This window comes from Mobula hypostoma, chromosome 12 (assembly GCF_963921235.1).
Source record: "Mobula hypostoma chromosome 12, sMobHyp1.1, whole genome shotgun sequence".
NCBI classification, from domain to species: domain Eukaryota; kingdom Metazoa; phylum Chordata; class Chondrichthyes; order Myliobatiformes; family Myliobatidae; genus Mobula; species Mobula hypostoma.
In genome coordinates this window covers 16719849-16739850 of record NC_086108.1, presented here as the reverse complement: position 1 = coordinate 16739850, position 20002 = coordinate 16719849, and the positions used below count along the sequence as shown (strand labels likewise).

The window sequence follows — 20002 nt, the reverse complement described above, 5'->3', positions numbered from 1 at the left end:
GAGTTCCAAAAAAAGTCAGAGTGGCAGAGTGTTCCAAAAAAAAATAATAAAACGTACGTCACCCCAGACTACACTAAAATGTACCCCTGCCTAATAGGGGTCAAAAATAATGACAGTGTTGCTCGCTGCACTGTTTGCAACAGTGACTTTTCTATTGCCCATGGTGGATTAAGACTGTAAAAGACATGGTGAGGTGAGTTTAATGGGTGTCATTTGTTCATTAGCATAGCTAACGTTATTTAAACTAGCTGGCTAGCTGCTAAGGAGCTATTCTATTGCAGACATCCCACCTCTCCCGGAAGTTCTGGGAGTCTCCTGCAAATTACCTCCCTGAAATGAATTTTTGCAGGGTGGGGTGTCTGGCTTTGGGTCTGTACTCACTGGAATTTAGAAGGATGACGGGGGTTCTCATTGAAACCTTGCAAGTGTTGAAAGGCCTTGACAGAGTAGATATGGAAAGTATGTTTCCCATGGTGGGAGAGTCTAGGACAAGAGGGCACAGCCTCAGGATAGAGGGGCATCCATTCAAAACAGAGATATGGAGAAATTTCTTTAACCAGAGGGTAGTGAATTTGTGGAATTTGTTGCCACATGCAGCTGTAGAGGCTAGGTCATTGGGTGTATTTAAGGCAGAGATTGATAGGTTCTTGATTGCACATGGTATCAAAGGTTACAGGGGGAAGGATGGGAACTGGAGTTGAGGAGGAGAAAAAAAAAGAATCAGCCATGATTGAATGGCGGAGCAGACTCAATGGGCCAAATAGCCTAATTCTGCTCCAATGTCTTATAGGCTTATGTTGTCCCTTGTCTTTGTTGTAACCAGTACAATCCAGTATTTCTTGTTGAATTTTTACATTGGTTGAATTGAATTGCCTCCTGACAAGAGTTTGTAAAGTTGTGGACCTCAGAAGGGGTTGAGGTAGATCATTCTCTCAGCACTAATCCCTATAGTTGTTTGCAAGTAACAGTTTTACAAGATATAGTAATAGATTTGTAGCATCATAACAGAGTAAGTGCATTAATGGCACAAATAGGAAAGAGATCTTATCTCTTTGACATTACTGTAATGTGGCTGCACAATGACCAAATCTGTCAACCACATATTCCAGGGCACTCAACATTCAGGAAGAACAAGGAATAAGGAAAAGAGGATGGACAAGATCAGTCCATAGTCAGAAATTTTCTTGGCTTCACAGATCATGGAGTACAACTAGAATTAATTTGAGTTGCATTATGAAATAGCAAAGGGCAGATGACATCAGTAAGAATATTTTTAGTCCACCAAAATGTAGTTATGTTGTCGACAATGGCATAAATTAGGAAATTTGAGGTGCGCGTATAAACAGTGGGGCATTTAACCGCATTAGGACTAGTAGACAAATCAAGACTGCTATAGCAAGATGAAAAATGAATTAATGGAATGTTTGGGAGATGCACATCCAGATCAATATGTTGAAGAAATAGGATTTTAAAATAAGAAGTATTTGGGATTTTGTTTTGTGTACTGACAAAGGATTAATTGTATATTTCCTTTAAACTTTCCCCTTTCACAGAAAGTGGTAGGTGCTTGGAATGTGCTGCAGTAGTGGTAGTGGAAACAGTGGTTTTGAAGAAGCATTTAGACACATGAAAATGCAGGGAGTGGTAAATTGGTTTATTATTGTCTCATACTGAGATACGAGTGAAAAATTTGTCTTACATACAGTTCATTCAGATTATTTCATTACAACAGTGCATTAAAAGTAATACAAGGTAAAACAACAGCATGCAGAGCAAAGTATTAAAATTGTAGAAAAATGCAGTGCAGGTAGACAATAAAATGCAAGGTCATAACAAAGTAGATTTTGTGGTCAAAATTTCTCTTATCGTGCTGGGGAACCATTCAATAGGTTTAGAATAATGAGATAGAACCTATCCTTGAGCCTGGTGGTATGGCTTTAGTATCTTCTGTCAACTGGGAGGTGGGAGAAGAGAGGTTGTCCAGGATAGGATGGGTCTTTGGTGCCTTACCTGCTGTACCAAGGCACCAAGAAGTGTATTCAAAATCCATGGAGGAGAGATTGGTTTTTGTGATGTGGTTGACACTCTGCAGTCACAGGCAGAGCATTTGCCACACCAAACCATGATAAATCCAGATAGGATGCTTTCTGTAGTGCATTGAGAAAAATTGGTGAGGGTCAAAGGAGACGTGCCAAAGTTCTTTAGCCTCGTGAGGAAGTAGAGGTGGCTGGTAAGCTTTCTTGACCATGACATCAACTTGGTTAGACCAAGATATGCAAATGAGTATGTTCACTCTTAAAGAGTTGAAGCCCTCAACCCTCTCGACCGCAGCACCATCGATGTAAACAGAAGTTTGTTATGAAGTATTCTGAAGTTAGGTGAATATAGCAGATATTAATTCAAGCAAGAACTAATCTTCAGTTCTCAATATAAATTGTAAATTGCAAGCAGTAAGTTGAAGTTAAAAGCATATCTTTGCAGATAAACAATGTTGTCTGTAGATCACAGGCTGACCCATGGATTAAGAGGTCTGGTTTTCAAAATGGTGACCATGAGAAGTTAGCATATGCATCAGTCAAACGTTAAGACAATGTGGCTATGTTAATTGGCCTGCATCAATCCCGTCAGCTATGGGCTTATGTAATTTGCACCACTGTAAACAAGTTCAAGGAAGCTTGCAAACCAGACTGATATTATCACTGAGCGCATCAAATAGCTGATTTATCAATAGTTGGGAGATTTGTGTACTCAGAGAGTCAGTTCTCGCAGCACTAATATTGGGCATCTTACTCTTTGAATATCTTTTTTTTAGAATATCTGTGACAATTAGATTGTTCCAGCAAAGATATTTGAACATTCAGAGTTTTTCCCACTGTAGATATACAATTCAAAGGAAGCATTGTCAACCAAAAGTATTGAAATAAACAATGTCATTGTAACTATTGTAATTGTATTGAATCACCTACTGTTACCATTGATCTTTATACTATTGCTAAATTACTAAAGCTGTTGCTGCCTGATTGCATTCTGTTGGTCCAGAAGTCAAAGATCAAGCACAAAGGGTAGTGTTGAGTTCCAAGTCTTAAGGATATAGAAATATGTTTGTGAGACTCCACCTAGATGGGGACGTCCAGAAGAATGCCTGCTTGTTGTGATAAATAAGGGCTTCTATATCATCAGCTTCAGAGTCTCTCTGGTGACATAACACACTCCACCCTCTTCCTGAAGTCAAAGACAAGTTATTTGGTTTTGCTAACGTTTATGAAAATGTTATTGTCATGAGGCCATGTCACTAGACTCTGTCTTCTTCCAGTGCTCCAACTCTTGAGCACAGGACTGAGATACAGTCCACTATGGTGATATCATCTGCAAACTTGTAGATGGAGTTAAAGCACCATCTGGCCACACAATCATGAGTGCTGGGAATAATTGTGGCAAAGCTGTTCTGCCTAATTGCATTCTGTTGGTCCAGAAGTCGAAGATCAAGCACAAAGGGAGGTGTTGAGTTCCAAGTCTAAGAGTTTGTAGATGTGTTTGCTAGGAATTATAGTATTGAGACTGAAGCTGTAGTGAATAAACAATAATGTAATGTGGGTGTTTTTACTGTTCAGAAGCTCTAGAGATGAGTGTAGGCCAGGGAGTTGGCATCCGTGAATGGAGGAATATACATCACATGCAGGCAGATAAAACATAGAAACATAGATAAGATTAACTTAATTTGGCTTCATGGTTGGACAGACATTGTGGGCTGAAGGGCCTGTTCATGTGCTGTACTGTTCTACGTTCTTACAAGAAGATAGTATGACGTGACGGCATGATGACATACTTCGTACATAATGAATTATTCAAATGTTGCAATTTTGTTCACATTCACTTTTATTCCTGTCTGAAAATTAATTCTGTCACCTGCTGTATCCATTGATATAGCAATTTCAACTGCTCTTTTAAACGTAACGTGTGCTTAGGTTGGGAACCATTTTTGACTGCTTTCTTGTAAGATTCCACGAACTAAATGATCTCTCAGAGCATCATTAAGCCCATTACTAAACTGATACTACTCAGATAATCTCTTCAATTCAGCTACTTACACTGAAATTGACTCCCCTTCCTTTTGATTCCACTTATGAAACCTAAAGCGTTCTGCAGTTAACAGTGGTTTGACTTCTAAGTGTTCTTGCATTATTTTCATGATATCAGCAAAGCTAATTCTGACTGGTTTGGTTGCAGCTGTTAAACTTCTAAGCAAACTGTTTGCCTTTTAAACCCTATGCATTCAGCAAAACTGGCACTCACTTCTCATTGGCTATTTCATTTGCTTTAAAGAACTGCACAATTCACTCAGTATACATAGTCCAGTTATCTGTTGTGTAATCAAGCATGTCTATCTTTCCAATGTAGCCAGCCATTTCTGCATTTTTTAAAAATTATGATTATTATCACCCAGTACTCACTGTTTATGAACCCGTGAACTCATCCGTTTTATGCCTTTTTTTTAAACTCAATCGTTTCTCTCTTGTGGAGAAAGCATGCTGCACTTTAATTAAATCTTAAACATTTTGCTGTTCTTCAACAGGTAGTAGTCGTCTTGGTTTCATTTAAAACTTGTTGTCACTGGTATGTTTTATATCTCCAAAGTATTAAAATAATTGAAAGCAAAACATTGGGTCAGTCAGGATAATTAATGGACATTAGTTCGTTTTTACTTTGAGCACATTTATGATGCACAGCTTGATGACGTATGCTATTCATGTACTTTATACACATAACCATAATGAATTATTTAAACAAGGAAGAGTTAATCAATGATATATTTACAATATTATTCAAATATTACTGAAATATTAAAAACAAATGAAGTGAGCTGCCTTTTTGAATGGCTGCTATCTTTGAGCTATACCCACAATGTTATTGGGGAGCAAGTTCTAAGATTTTGATTCAGCAACGGCAAAGGAACAGCAATATATTTCCAAGTCAGGATGGTGTGGTTTGGAAAGTAGCATTCCTATGCTAGCCTCTAACCTGATCTTGTGACCACATTGTTTATATAGCTACACCAATATAGTTTCCAGTCAATAGTAACCACTCCCCCACCCCTCAGGATGTTGATTTATTTATTTTTATTTGAGATACAGCATGGAACAGGCCCTTTCAGGCCATCGAGCTGCACCACCCAACAACCCACCAATTTCTCACTAGCCTAATCATAGGCAATTTTATGACCAATTAACCTACTAACCAGTATGTCTTAGGACTGTGGAAGGAGACCAGAGCCACCAGAATAAAGTTACGCACTCACTGGGAGAACATACAAACTCCATTATAGGTGGTGCCAGAATTGAATTCCAGAACGACCTTAGCTGTAATAGCATCGTGCTAGCTGCTGTAATACTGTGGTGCCCGATTGATGGTGGGGTATTCGATGATGGTAATGTCATTGAAGGTCAGGGGGGCTGAATTTTCTCTTCTTGGATAATGTCATTGCCTGCCATTGGATGTAATATGCTGAAATAGATTGAGGTTTGATTTAGAAACATAGAAACCCTGTAGCACAATATAGGCCCTTTGGCCCACAATGCTGCGGCGAGCATGTACTTACTTTAGAAATTACCTGGGTTACCCATAGCCCCCTATTTTTCTAAGCTCCATGTACCTATCCAGGAGTCTCGTAAAAGACCCTATCGTATCCACCTCCACCACCGTCGCCGGCAGCTCATTCCATGCACTCACCACTCTGTGTAAAAAACTTGCCCCCAACATCTCCTTTGTACCGACTTCCAAGCACCTTAAAACTGTGCCCTCTCATGTTAGCTATTTCAGCCCTGGGAAAAAGCCTCTGCCTATCCACGCGATCAGTGCCTCGCATCATCTTATATACCTCTATCAGGTCACCTATCATCCTCCACCACTCCAAGGAGAAAAGGCCAAATTCACTCAACCTATTTTCATAAGGCATGCTCCCCAATCCAGGAAACATCCTTGTAAATCTCCTCTGCACCTTTTCTATAGTTTCCACATCCTTCCTGTAGTGAGGTGACCAGAAATGAGTGCAGTACTCCAAGTGGGGTCTAACCAGGGTCCTATATAGCTGTAACATTACCTGTCGGCTCATAAACTCAATCCCACAATTGATGGAGGTCAATGCACTGTATGCCTTCTTAAGCACAGCAGCAGCTTTGAGTGTCCTATGGTCTCGGACCCCAAGATCTCTCTGATCCTCCACACTGCCAAGTGTCTTACCATTAATACTATATTCTGCCATCATATTTGACCGACCAAGATGAACCACCTCACACTTATCTGGGTTGAACTATATCTGCCATTTCTCAGCCCAGTTATGTATCCTATCGATGTCCCGCTGTAACCTCTGACAGCCCTCCACAGTATCTACAACACCCCCAACCTCTGTGTCATCAGCATATTTGCTAACCCATCCCTCCACTTCCTCATCCAGGTCATTTATAAATATCTCAAAGAGAAGGGATCCCAGAACAGATCCCTGAGGTAGACCACTGATCACCGACCTCCATGCAGAATATGACCCGTCTCCAACCGCTCCATTTCTGGATCCACAAAGCAAGGTCCCCATGGATCCTGTGCCTCCTTACTTTCTGAATAAGCCTTGCATGGGGTACTTTATCAAATGTCTTGCTGAAATCCATATACACTCCATCTACTGCTATGCCTTCATCAATCTATTTAGTCACATCCTCAAAAAATTCAATCAGGCTCATAAGGAATGACCTGCCTTTGACAAAGCCATGCTGACTATTCCTAATCATATTATGCCTCACCAGATGTTCATAAATCCTGCCCCTCAGGATGTTTTCCATCAACTTACCAACCACTGAAGTAAGACTCAGTGGCCTATAATTTCCTGGGCTATCTCTACTCCCTTTCTTGAATAAAGGAACAACATCTGCAACCCTCCAATCCTCCGGAACCTCTCCCATCCTCACTGATGATGCAAAGATCATTGCCAAAGGCTCAGCAATCTCCTCTCTTACCTCCCACAGTAGCCTGGGGTACATCTCATCCGGTCCCAGAGACTTATCCAACTTGATGCTTTCCAAAAGCTCCAGCACACCCTCTTCCTTAATATCAACATGCTTAAGCTTTTCAGTCCACTGTGAGTCATCCCTACAATCGCCAAGATCCTTTTCCATAGTGAATACTGAAGCAAAGTATTCATTAAGTATCTCTGCTACCTCCTCCGTTTCCATACACACTTTTCCACTATCACACTTGATTGGTCCTATTCTCTCATATCTTATCCTCTTGCTCTTCACATACTTGTAAAATGCCCTGGGGTTTTCCTTAATCCTGCTCGCCAAGGCCTTCTCATGGCCCCTTCTGGCTCTCCTAATTTCATTCTTAAGCTCCTTCCTGCTAACCTTACAGTCTTCTAGATCTCTATCATTACCTAGTTTTTCGAACCTTTCCTAAGCTTTTCTTTTTCTCTTGACTAGATTTTTAACAGCCTTTGTACACCACGGTTCCCTACCATCCTTTCCCTGTCTCATTGGAACATAACTATACAGAACACCACACAAATATCCCCTGAACATTTGCCACATTTCTGCCATACATTTCCCTGAGAACATCTGTTCCCAATTTATGTTTCCAAGTTCCTGCCTGATAGCTTCATATTTCCCCTTACTCCAAATAAATGCTTTCCTAACTTGTCTGTTCCTATCCCTCTCCAATGCTATAGTAAAGGAGATAGAATTGTGATCACTATCTCCAAAGTGCTCTCCCACTGAAAGACCTGACACCTGACGAGGTTCATTTCTCAATACCAGATCAAGTACAGCCTCTCCTCTTGTAGGCTTATCTACATATTGTGTCAGGAAATCTTCCTGAACACACCTCAGAAGTTCCACCCCATCTAAACCCCTTGGTCTAGGGAGATGCCAATCAATATTTGGGAAATTAAAATCTTCCACCATGATAACCCTGTTGTTATTACACCTTTCCAGAATTACTTTACTTTATTGTCGCCAAAGAATTGATACTAGAGCGTATGATCATCACAGCGATATCTGATTCTGCGCTTTGAGCTCCCTGGAATACAAATTGATAGTACATAGTAAAAATTTTAATTATAAATCATAAATAGAAAATAGAAAAGGGGAAGTAACGTATTGCAAAAAACCGAGAGGCAAGTCCGGATATTTAGAGGGTACGGCCCAGATCCGGGTCAGGATCCGTTCAGCAATCTTATCACAGTTGGAAAGAAGCTGTACCCAAATCTAGCCATACGAGTCTTCAAGCTCCTGAGCCTTTTCCCGGAGGGAAGAGGGAGAAAAAGTGTGTTGGATGGGTGGATTATGCTTCTTGGCAGTGGACTCTGCTTGGTAGGACCAAGTCAGGTCATTTGTAATATTGACCCGGAGGAACTTAAAGCTTTTGATCTGTTCCACTTGCGCACCACCGATGTGAATGGAGTTGTGCGGTCCGCTACTCCTTCTGAAGTCAACAACCAATTCCTTCATCTTGCTGACGTTGAGGGATAGGTTATTGTCTTTGCACCATGCCACCAGGTTCTTAATTTCCTCTCTGTCCTCCCTGTATGCTCTTCAATGTCCCTGTTACTATTGGGTGGTCTATAAAATACACCCAGTAGAGTTATTGACCCCTTCCTGTTTCAAACCTCCACGTACAGACTCTCAGAAGACAATCTCTCCATGACTTCCTCCTTCTCTACACCTGTGACACTATCTCTGATCAGCACTGCCACGCCCCCACCTCTTTTGCTTCCCTCCCTGTCCTTTCTGAAACATCTAAAGCCTGGCACTCTAAGCAGCCATTCCTGCCCCTAAGCTATCCAAGTCTCAACATCATAGCTCCAAGTAGTGATCCACGCTGTAAGCTCATCCACTTTGTTCATGATGTTTCTTGCATTAAACTAGACACATCTCAAACCATCGGTCTAGGTGCATTCCTTCTCTATCACCTGCCTATCCTTCCTCTCGCACTGTCTCCAGGCTTTCTCTGTTTGTGAACTAACAGCCCCTTCCTCCATCTTTTCAGTTCCCACCCCCCCAGCAATTCTCATTTAAACTCTTGCAAATAGCTTTAGCAAACCTCCCTGCCAGGATATTGGTACCCCTGGGATTTAAGTGCAACCCATCCTTTTTGTACAGGTCACACCTACCCCAAAAGAGGTCCCAATGATCCAGAAACCTCAATCCCTGCCCCCTGCTCTAATCCCTTGGCCACGCATTTATCCTCCACCTCACTCTATTCCTATATTCACTGTCACGTGGCACAGGCAGTAATCCTGAGATAATTACCTTTGAGGTCCTGCTTCTCAAATTCCTTCCTAAGTCCCTATTAGATTTCAGATGAAAAGCCACTATTTTTCATAATCTACATCAACAATTTGGCTCAGAAGACCAAATGCCTATTTCCAAGTTTACTGGCACTACATAACTAGTTAGAATTGTGAATATTGAGGCAGGTGGGTACGTCAAGAGGCTTCAGGGGGATCTGGGCAAACTGATGAGAGGTTGAAAACATGACAGTGGGAATATAATGTAGAAAGATGTGAAATTATCCATTTTGTTGCACATTCAGATTATTTGCTAAACGGTAAGGAATGGTTGGCATTCAAAGGAACATTGTCAAGTTTACACACGAGTTGCTGAAGGCCAACGTGGGTGCAACAAGCAATAAGGAAGGCAAATAATATTTAGCCTTTATTACAAGATAATTTGAATGCAGAAGTTAAGAATTTATATTGCATTTGTATAAACTGTCAGTAAGACCAGACCCAAGGAACTGTATACTGTTTTGGTCTTTTTACCAAAAGAAGTGGATAAATTTCAGAATAAAGGTCAGGTTATTTCTGGGATTTATGGAAATCAAGGTTATTGACATCAGTGCTAGGAAAGGGATCTGAAATAGATCAACTATGATAGTGAATGACGATGCTAGTGTCAGGAGCTACGGTACATGCTGCTATTTTTTCTGGAATTAGTAGAGTCTGGGAATCAGTAGATTCACAGATTCATCCTAGGTCAGACCATTTCTTGACAATACTATGGCGCAGCTTGGGATATGTTCTTAGGTGTTAGTTCAAAGTATGTTTATTATCAAACTATATACAAACCGTACACAACCTTGAGATTTGTCTCCTTACAGGCAGCCACAAAACTAAGAAATCGAATAGAACCCATTAAAAAAGAATGTCACATACCCAATGCGTGGGAAGAAAAAACAAACTGTGCAAACAATAAAAGTAAGCCTGTCACAGCTAATCCAAGAGCCCGTTGGTTGCAGCCAACAGCCTCAGTTCAACACAGATGAGTAAACCTCGCGGAGCAGCGAGCCTCACACTAGCCTGTCCCTCTCCTCCAGCCCCAACACCCTAATCTTTTCAATCTGGTCTGGCGCTTAAATCAGCCAAACAGCAAGTTGTTCCTTGCTCTCAGACTCAGGTCCTCTTCAATATGCTTTCAGGCCAGGGACCCGCTGCCTCGATTCAGCCTATACCTGGCCTTTCCAATCTGGCTCTGCTCTTCAATCAGTCAGACATTGGCTTGTTCCTCACTCTTGGGCCCGAGCACCTCTGCCTCACCTCATTTTGGATCTGCACTTCCAATTAGCTCCAAGCCTGTTCCAGCGATGGCCAGCCATTGGCTCATTCCTTGTTCTCGGGCCCGGCCCCACCACCTTGATTCAGCCCGTACACGCCAGACCACAACCACCCTGCACCTCTGAGACTGCAGTTCACACTGCAAAAATGCCAGCTGAACTCCGAAATGGAAGTTACAGGCTATTCATTACAGTGATCGTTTTCAAGAAAAGGTGTGATCGATAAAGTAATTAGTAGCCAGCAAGTGTTTGCTGAGCTTCACCATCTCAAACCAGAGAGTGAGGAGGACTTTTCAGTTTGACTGGTTGGGTATGCATTTGTTTTCTCTAAATCTTATCCCAAGAAAATTGCCCTTTTCGTTACTTTATTTTATAACAGATTTGAGACAAATATGCAGTTTGCTCCATCATTTCAGAGGACAGTCAAAAGGCAACCTCTTTTGCTCTGGATCCAAAGTCATTTAGGCTTTCTAATCACCAGTACTGATGTTATCGTACACCACTGACGTAAATGTAATTTACAAACTGCCATTGTTGGATGAGAATTAATTGCTCTGGATTATTGGTGCTAGTCATGAACTTCCAGTAGAGTAATGTTACAATTGTATGTATTAATGCCTTAAAATTACACCATTTTTGATCTGACTGATCGATCCTTATGTCATGGTTTGCAGTATTGAATCAGTTCCAAGTACTTGAGGCAGCAAAGAGATGCATTTACTAGTGGAAGGTTTGAGAAAAATGAGAGAAATATGTGTCTACTCTCACAAATTTGAGCAATGCTGGTAGCTATGTAATTGATAATGCTGCTGACCATGAAAGTGAATAGTGTGGATGATTCAGTTCCATGAATCTATTCCATCGTTCATTTAGAGCATGGCCCCTATGTGCTCAACATCATTTAATTACTTTCACTTCTTTTTATCTCCATATTTAAAATTTAGTGAAGTAACTACTGATTCCATTAACCCACAGTATAAAAATATCTGAATGTATGAGAAAATGTACATTTATGGGTACAACAGCAAACAGAGTAGGAGAAGTCTGGAATGCTTCCATAGAAGAAACTTCAAATTACTTTTCAGCTTACATTACAGTTCCAGCAATCTCAACTAGGCAGTTAAATGTATGAGATAAAAACAGTATGCATTACTAGTCTAAATACTATCTTTCAGAATCTGAATTTCACTGGTTTCCGAAAGATTCTGAAGAAGCATGACAAGATGCTGGAGACAAGTCGTGGAGCTGACTGGCGAGTAGTGCATGTAGAAGTGGCTCCATTCTACACCTGCAAGAAAATCACTCAGCTCATCAGTGAAACAGAGGTGAGAGATACAGAGTATTTCACATGATGAAGGACAAGGATTCTTCCTGAAAATGGTCAGTTCACAATGTAGTATTCATAATGCCTATGTTTTTACTGTCAAAAAATGTTCATTAGCCACAAGTTTATTCTAGGAAACATGCTTTACAAGTGATTTTGATGCGTTTTGTCACTTCTTATTGTATGTGCTGGCAAGTTTAGGATTAGAACATGAATTAGGAGGTCAAATTAATGATCAAGCTAGAGTTAGCAAGACATCCATTTTGTATCAAAGCTGCTATAGAATAATAATAGGAATGAACCAATATGACCACCTAGTTGTGATCTACTTGCAGGATTCCAGCAATGTTCTGCTTATGAACATCAAGCAATTAGGTCTAAATGATGTGACCCGTCCCACATCAGTCAGAGGGTTGTATAGTTGTATTAATCAGATTATCCTTGCAGCCAACATGCAAATCTATCCTTCACAATCTCCAGGTATATCTAGTCACACCAGAAGGACAGACTCACAGTAGGTGGTAACACAGTGGTACGCAGATGAAATGAATGATTCCAGATCCCATGAAGTCTAAGCACAAGCAAGCGAAGAACTCCTTCCTCCAGATGATTAAAAATACCGAGAGTTACCCAGAACCCTCTGTTATTCTAAGCTGCATGTACAGTGGTGTGCAAAAGTTTGGGCACCCCGGTCAACAATTCTGTTACTATGAACAGTTAAGTGAGCAGAAGATGAACTGATCTCCAAAAGTCGTAAAGTTAAAGATGAAACATTCTTTTCAGCATTTTAAGCAAGATTCGTGTATTAGTTTTGTTATGTACAATATTAGAGTGAGAAAAAGGAAAGGAGGACCATACAAAAGTTTGGGCATCCCAAGAGATTTGAGCTCTCAGATAACTTTTACCAAGGTCTGAGACCTTAATTAGCTTGTTAGGGCTATGGCTTGTTCACAGTCATCATTAGGAAAGGCCAGGTGTTGCAAATTTCAAAGCTTTATAAATACCCTGACTCCTCAAACCTTGTCCCAACAATCAGCAGCCATGGGCTCCTCTAAGCAGCTGCCGAGCACTCTGAAAATTAAAATAGATGATGCCCACAAAGCAGGAGAAGGCGATAAGAAGATAGCAAACCATTTTCAGGTAGCCGTTTCCTCAGTTCGTAATGTAATTAAGAAATGGCTGTTAATAGGAACGGTGGAGGTCAAGTTGAGGTCTGGAAGACCAAGAAAACTTTCCGAGAGAACTGCTCATAGGATTGCTAGAATGGCAAATCAAAATCCCTGTTTGACTGCAAAATACCTTCAGGAAGATTTAGCAGACTCTGGAGTGGTGGTGCACTGTTCTACTGTGCAGTGACACCTCACAAATATGACCTTCATGGAAGAGTCATCAGAAGAAAACCTTTCCTGCATCCTCACCACAAAATTCGGCATCAGAAGTTTGCAAAAGAACATCTAAACAAGCCTGATGCATTTTGGAAACAAGTCCTGTGGACTGATGAATTTAAAATACAACTGTTTGGCCGCAGTGACCAGTGGTGTACCTCAGGGATCTGTTCTGGTTACTCTTCGTGATGTTTATAAGTTACCTGGATGAGGAAATGGAGGGATGGGTTAGTAAGTTTGCTGATGACACAAAGGTTGGAGGTGGTGTGGATAGTGTGGAGGGCTGTCAGAGGTTACAGCGGGACATTGATAGGATGCAAAACTGGGCTGAGAAGTGACAGATGGAGTTCAACCCAGATAAGTGTGAAGTGGTTCATTTTGGTTGGTCAAATATGATGGCAGAATATAGTATTAATGGTAGGACTCTTGGCAGTGTGGAGGATCAGAGGGATCTTGGGGTCTTTGGCCGCAATGAGCAAAGGTACGAGGGGTGATTGATAAGTTTGTGGCCTAAGGTAGAAGGAGTCAATTTTAGAAAACCTAGCACGTTTATTTTTCAACATAGTCCCCCCGACACGTACATACTTAGTCCAGTGGTCGTGGAGCATATGGATCCCTTCTTTGTAGAAGTCAGCATCTTGGACCTCCTAAAAGTGGTCCATAGCAGGGGTGATTGATCAGTTTGTGGCCTAAGGTAGAAGGAGATGAGTTATTAAGTTCAAACTTTCTGCATTATCACTCAAAGAGTTGAACTGCACGTGCATTTAATGAGAATGTCTTGGACCTCCAAGTGGTCCACAACAGGGGTGATTGATAAGTTCGTGGCCTAGGGTAGAAGGAGATGAGTTATACAGCTCACGTTACGAACTTATCAATCATCCCTCGTATGCTTGGAGAAAAAAGGGTGCAGAATTTCATGAAAAGAACACTTCTCCAACTGTTAAGCACAGGGGGTGGATCGATCATTCTTTGGGCTTGTGTTGCAGTCAGTGGCATGGGGAACATTTCACTGGTAGAGGGAAGAATGAATTCAATTAAATACCAGCAAATTCTGGAAGCAAATATAACACCGTCTGTAAAAAAGCTGAAGCTGAAAAGAGGATGGCTTCTACAACAGGATAATGATCCTAAACACACCTCAAAATCCACAATGGACTACCTCAAGGGGCGCAAACTAAAGGTTTTGCCATGACCCTCACAGTCCCCTGACCTAAACATCATCGAAAATCTGTGGATAGACCTCAAAAGAGCAGTGCATGAAAGACGGCCCAAGAATCTCACAAAACTAGAAGACTTTTGCAAGGAAGAATGGGTGAAAATCCCCCAAACAAGAATTGAAAGACGCTTAGCTGGCTACAGAAAGCGTTTACAAGTTGTGATACTTGCCAAAGGGGGTTTTACTAAGTACTGGCCATGCAGGGTGCCCGAGCTTTTGCTTCAGGCCCTTTTCCTTTTTTGTTATTTTGTAACTGTAAAAGATGGAAATAAAGAAGTAAGCTTGCTTAAAATATTAAAGAAATGTGTCATCTTTAACTTTATGCCTATTGGAAATCAGGTCATCTTTTACTCGCTTAGTTATTCACAGTAACAGAAATTTTAACCAGGGTGCCCAAACTTTTGCATGCCACTGTACCTATCCAGGAGTCTCTTAAAAGACCCAATTGTTTCCGCCTCCACCACCGTCGCCGGCAGCCCATTCCACACACTCACCACTCTCTGTCTAAAAAACCTACCCCTGACATCTCCTCTGTACCTACTTCCAAGCACCTTAAACCTGTGCCCCCTCGTGCTAGCCATCTCAGCCCTGGGAAAAAGCCTTTGACTATATCCCAGATCAATGCCTCTCATCATTTTATATACCTCTATCAGGTCACCTCTCATCCTCTGTCACTCCAAGGAGAAAAAACCGAGTTCCCTCAACTTATTCTCATAAAGCATGCTCCCCAATCCAGGGATTTACAATCCTTGTAAATCTCCTCTGCACCCTTCCTATGGTTTCCACATCCTTCCTGTAGTGAGGCGACCAGAACTGAGCACAGTACTCCAAGTGGGGTCTGACCAGGATCCTATATACAGTAGCTGCAACATTACTTCTCAGCTCTTAAACGCAATCCCACGTTTGATGAAGGCCAATGCAGCGTATGCCTTCTTAACCACTGAGTCAACCTGTGCAGTAGGTTTGAGTGTCCTATGGACTCGGACCCCAAGATCCCTCTGATCTTCCACACTGCCAAGAGTCTTACCATTAATACTATATTCTGCCATCATATTTGACCTACTAAAATGAACCACCTCACACTTATCTGGGTTGAACTCTATCTGCCACTTCTCAGCCCAGTTTTGCATCCTATCAATGTCCCACTATAACCTCTGAAAGCCCTCCACACTATCCACAACACCCCCAACATTTGTGTCATCAGCAAATTTACTAACTCATCCCTCCACTTCCTCATTCAGATCATTTATAAATATCACAAAGAGTAAGGGTCTCAGAACAGATCCCTGAGGCACTCCACTGATCACCGACCTCCATGCAGAATATGACCCGTCTACAACCACAGTTTGCCTTCTGTGGGCAAGCCAGTTCTGGATCCACAAAACAATGGCCCCTTGGATCCCATGCCTCCTTACTTTCTCAATAAGCCTTGCATGGGGTACCTTATCAAATGCCTTGCTGAAATCCATAACACTACATCAACTGCTCTTCCTTCATCAATGTGTTTAGTCACATCCTCAAAAAATTCAATCAGGCTCGTAAGGCATGACCTGCCTTTGACAAAGCCATGCTGACTATTCCTAATCATATTATGCCTCTCCAAATGTTCATAAATCCTGCCTTTCAGGATCTCTTCCATCAGCTTACCAACCACTGAATAAGACTCACTGGTCTATAATTTCCTGGGCTATTTCTAGTCCCTTTTTTGAGTGAGGGAACAACATCCGCAATCCTCCAATCCTCTGGAACCTCTCCTGTCCCCATTGATGATGCAAGGATCATCACCAGAGGCTCAGCAATCTCCTCCCTCTCTTCCCACAGTAGCCTGGGGTACATATCTGGTTCTGGTGACTTATCCAACTTGATGCTTTCCAAATGCTCCATCACATCTTCCGTAATATCTACATGCTCAGGCCTTTCAGTCTGCTGTAAGCCATCCCTGCAATCACCAAGATCCTTTTCCATAGTGAATACTGAAGCAAAGTGTTCATTAAGTACGTCTGCTTTCTCCTCCGGTTCTTTACACACTTTTCCACTTTCACACTTGATTGGTCCTATTCTCTCCTCTTGCTCTTCACATACTTGTAGAATGCCCTGGGGTTTTTCCTTAATCCTGTCTGCTAAGGCCTTCTCATGGCCCCATCCTGTTAGCCTTATAATCTTCTAGATCTCTATCACTACCTAGTTTTTTGAACCTTTTGTAAACTCTTTTCTTCTTGACTAGATTTACAACAGCCTTTGTACAACTGTTTTAAGGCCTTCCTGATGGGGTATAGAAGTGTATAGAGACTGAACATCCATAGTGAATGTGAGGCAATTGGGGCCAGGGAACTGAAAGAGGTTGAAGTGATCAAGAGCCCATTTATTAACACAGATGTAGGTGGGAAGGGACTGAACCAAGGGGGGATAAAATGAAATTGATGTATGTGAACATGAGTTCAGTAGGACAGGAGCAGGCTGAAACAGTGAGCCCACCCCGACAGTCAGGTTTGTGGATCTTTGGTAGTAGGTGGAAATAAGCAGTGCGGCTTTGGGGAACTATGAGGTTGGTGGCAGTGGGTGGGAGATCCAGAGTCAGTGAGATTGGTGATAGCGCAGGAGACAATTACAACTAAGTATGGGTTCTGGAAACTCTTGTAAACCTGAAGTCAGTGATTATCAAGGGGAAAGCACTCCACAGATTACAGTCATACCAAATTCATGTTGCTGCGCAACACACAAAATGCTGAAGGAACTCAGCAAGCCAGGCAGCATCTATGAAAAAGAGTACAGTCGACATTTCAAGCCGTATGGACTGTATTCTTGTCCATAGATGCTGCCTGGCCTGCTGAGTTCCTCCAGCATTTTGTGTGTGTTGCTCAGATTTACAGCATCTGCAGATTTTCTCTTGTTTAGGTGGTTGTGATTGTTTGAGGCTAGTTGCCTTGGTTTTTAGACATAACTGAAAGAATCAAAAAACAAATTGAGAATTAAAGACAGAAAATGCTGGAGATATTCAGCAGGACAGACATCAATGGAAAGAGAAAATCAGGATTTCAGGTGGTTGATCACTTGTGATGAAATGTTTTTAACCTGGAATATGTAACTCTGACTCTTTCTCCAAAATGCCACCTTATCTGCTGAATATCTCTGGCATTTCCTTTTCTGAATTTGCCGCAGCTCTTCCTCCAAGCAGTGTCCAAGACTCAACAAGCTTCAGTAAATCAGAAATGACCATTCTTACATCGTGTGGTCAGAAAGCAAAATGGTTTGTTGATGTTTCCATTATATTTAATTCTATGTGCAATATCTCTCAAAATGAAGCAGATCATTCTTCAATGCAGCAAGACTTGGATATTATTTAGGAGTGAGTTGATGAGATCTGTTTAACATTTAAAAGCCAAGCTATGCCCAACTCCAGAAGGAGAGAGTCTAACCATAATTATCAATATACAGTGGCCTTTCTGTTACTAAGTCTGGGGGTCACCACTGACCAGTAACTGAACTGGACCAACTACATATATAAATACCATAGCAACAACAGTTCATCAGAGTTGGTACCTTGAGCAAGTAACTCACCTTGACATCCCAGAGTCTTTCCAACTCAGTAAGTCACAAGACAAAGCATAATTGAATAATACCTACCTGTCTGGAGCCCTCAACAACCTGCAGGAGAGTTGATAACATTGAGAACAAAGCAGTGTGCTTGGTTAGCACCCACTGCATAAACCTGAATATGTACTCCATCCATCACCATTTACAAAATGCATTGCAGCTGCTTCCATTAGCTACTCAGATGGTACTTAACAAACCCCAAACACTACCTCAAAGAAGAACAAGAATGGTAACTTTATGAGAATAGTACCACTTCATGTTCCCTTACAGGTCACACATCATCCTAATTTGAAACTCTCACTGTGCATTTGTTGCTGATGGATCAAAAGTCCTGATATTTCCTTGCAAATAGCACACAGCAAGTGTCTTCAGTGGTTCATTACCACCTTCCTTGGAGAAATTAGGATGAATAGTGGTTGCTGGTCTTTGCATTGTTTCTTAAGTTTTTTTTTTAAAGCGTTAACTTCAAGTTCTGTTTGATGCAGCTGACTCTTGGTTTCATGAATCAGCAGCAGATGATTTGTAAAACAACTAATGCCAGACAATAAATCTGTCAGTTAAAATAAATTAACGAAGTTAGATTTTCAGTAGGTATGAAATAAATAACTTCAGATAGAGTGGCTCAGAAAACCATTTCTTTCCAATTTTATTCGATGGGTATCAGTAAGACTAACATAGAAAACCTACAGCACAATACAGGCCCTTTGGCCCACAAAGGTGTGCCGAACATGTCCCTACCTTAGAAATTACTAGGCTTACCTATAGACCTCTATTTTTCTAAGCTCCATGTACCTATCCAAAAGGTTCTTAAAAGGCCCTATTGTATCCCGCCTCCACCACCATTGCCGGCAGCCCATTACTATTTATAATCTGTGTTATTCCTTTGTAGGCCCTTGTTACTGCAGAGTTGGAAGGAGGTGACAGGCAGAAAGCCATGAAGAGATTACGAGTGCCGCCCCTGGGAGCTGCTCAGGTTAGTTATGGTTAAACCACAAGTAGGCTACCTTTCAACTGTCGTATTGACTCTCATTGTGCAAGCTAGTTCTTTGAGATACGTTGATTGATGCAATGTGCAATAAACAGAAAAGCCTACAAACAGTGGTGGACGCAATCCAGTTCATCACAGGCAAAGCCCTCCCCACTATTTGGCACATCTACAAGAGGCTCTGCCATAAGAAAGCAGTATCCTTCATCAAGGACTCCCACCATCCAGGCCATATTTTCTCTTCTTACTGCTGCTATTGAGAAGGAGTTAGAAGAGCCTTGCGTCCTGCTATTATATTGAGGAACAATTACTCTTTAACCATCAGACTCCTGGACCAGAATGGATAACTTCACTCACCTGAGCTCTGAACAGATTCCACAGCCTATGGAATCACTTTCAAGAACTCTATAACACATGTTTTCAATACTAATATTTGTTTGTTTTTATTTAGTTTGTCTTCTCTTGTACATGGGCTGTTTTGTCAATCTTTGTGTGTAGTTTTTATTGATCTTATTGTATTTCTCTGTTATGCCTGCAAGAAAATACATTTCAAGGCAGTATATAGTGACATATATATATATGTGTGTGTATATATGTTGATAATAAGTTTACTTTGAACTTTGAATGTGTATCTTGAGTACTTTCTTTCTGTGAATGTTTTGTACATAATGTGAAAAATGTTTTCTGCTCCCTGTTCTGACCAGCATGTATTCTCCAGGTACAGTATTCAAGGTGGATATCAGATGGTTACAGGTACTAGAGATCTGAAATAAAAAATAACGTTTTGTAAATACTTAGGTCAGGCACCATCCATGGAAAGAAAAAAAGCAGAATTAACTTTCAAGATCAAAGATTGTTCATTGTAGTCGTACCCAGAGATTTGGAATATTGAGCGAGAGATA

At 41.3% G+C, this 20002-nt stretch overlaps 1 protein-coding gene across 1 annotated transcript in view; it reads left to right on the top strand.

The window, feature by feature from the left end:
- Positions 1-20002, top strand: part of LOC134354636 (xenotropic and polytropic retrovirus receptor 1 homolog) — a 411898-nt gene that overhangs the window by 231760 nt on the left and 160136 nt on the right. The window contains exons 5-6 of the mRNA XM_063063679.1: positions 11772-11921; positions 19005-19088. Coding sequence (XP_062919749.1) covers positions 11772-11921; positions 19005-19088 — 234 coding nt within the window. The remainder of the gene's footprint in view (positions 1-11771; positions 11922-19004; positions 19089-20002) is intronic.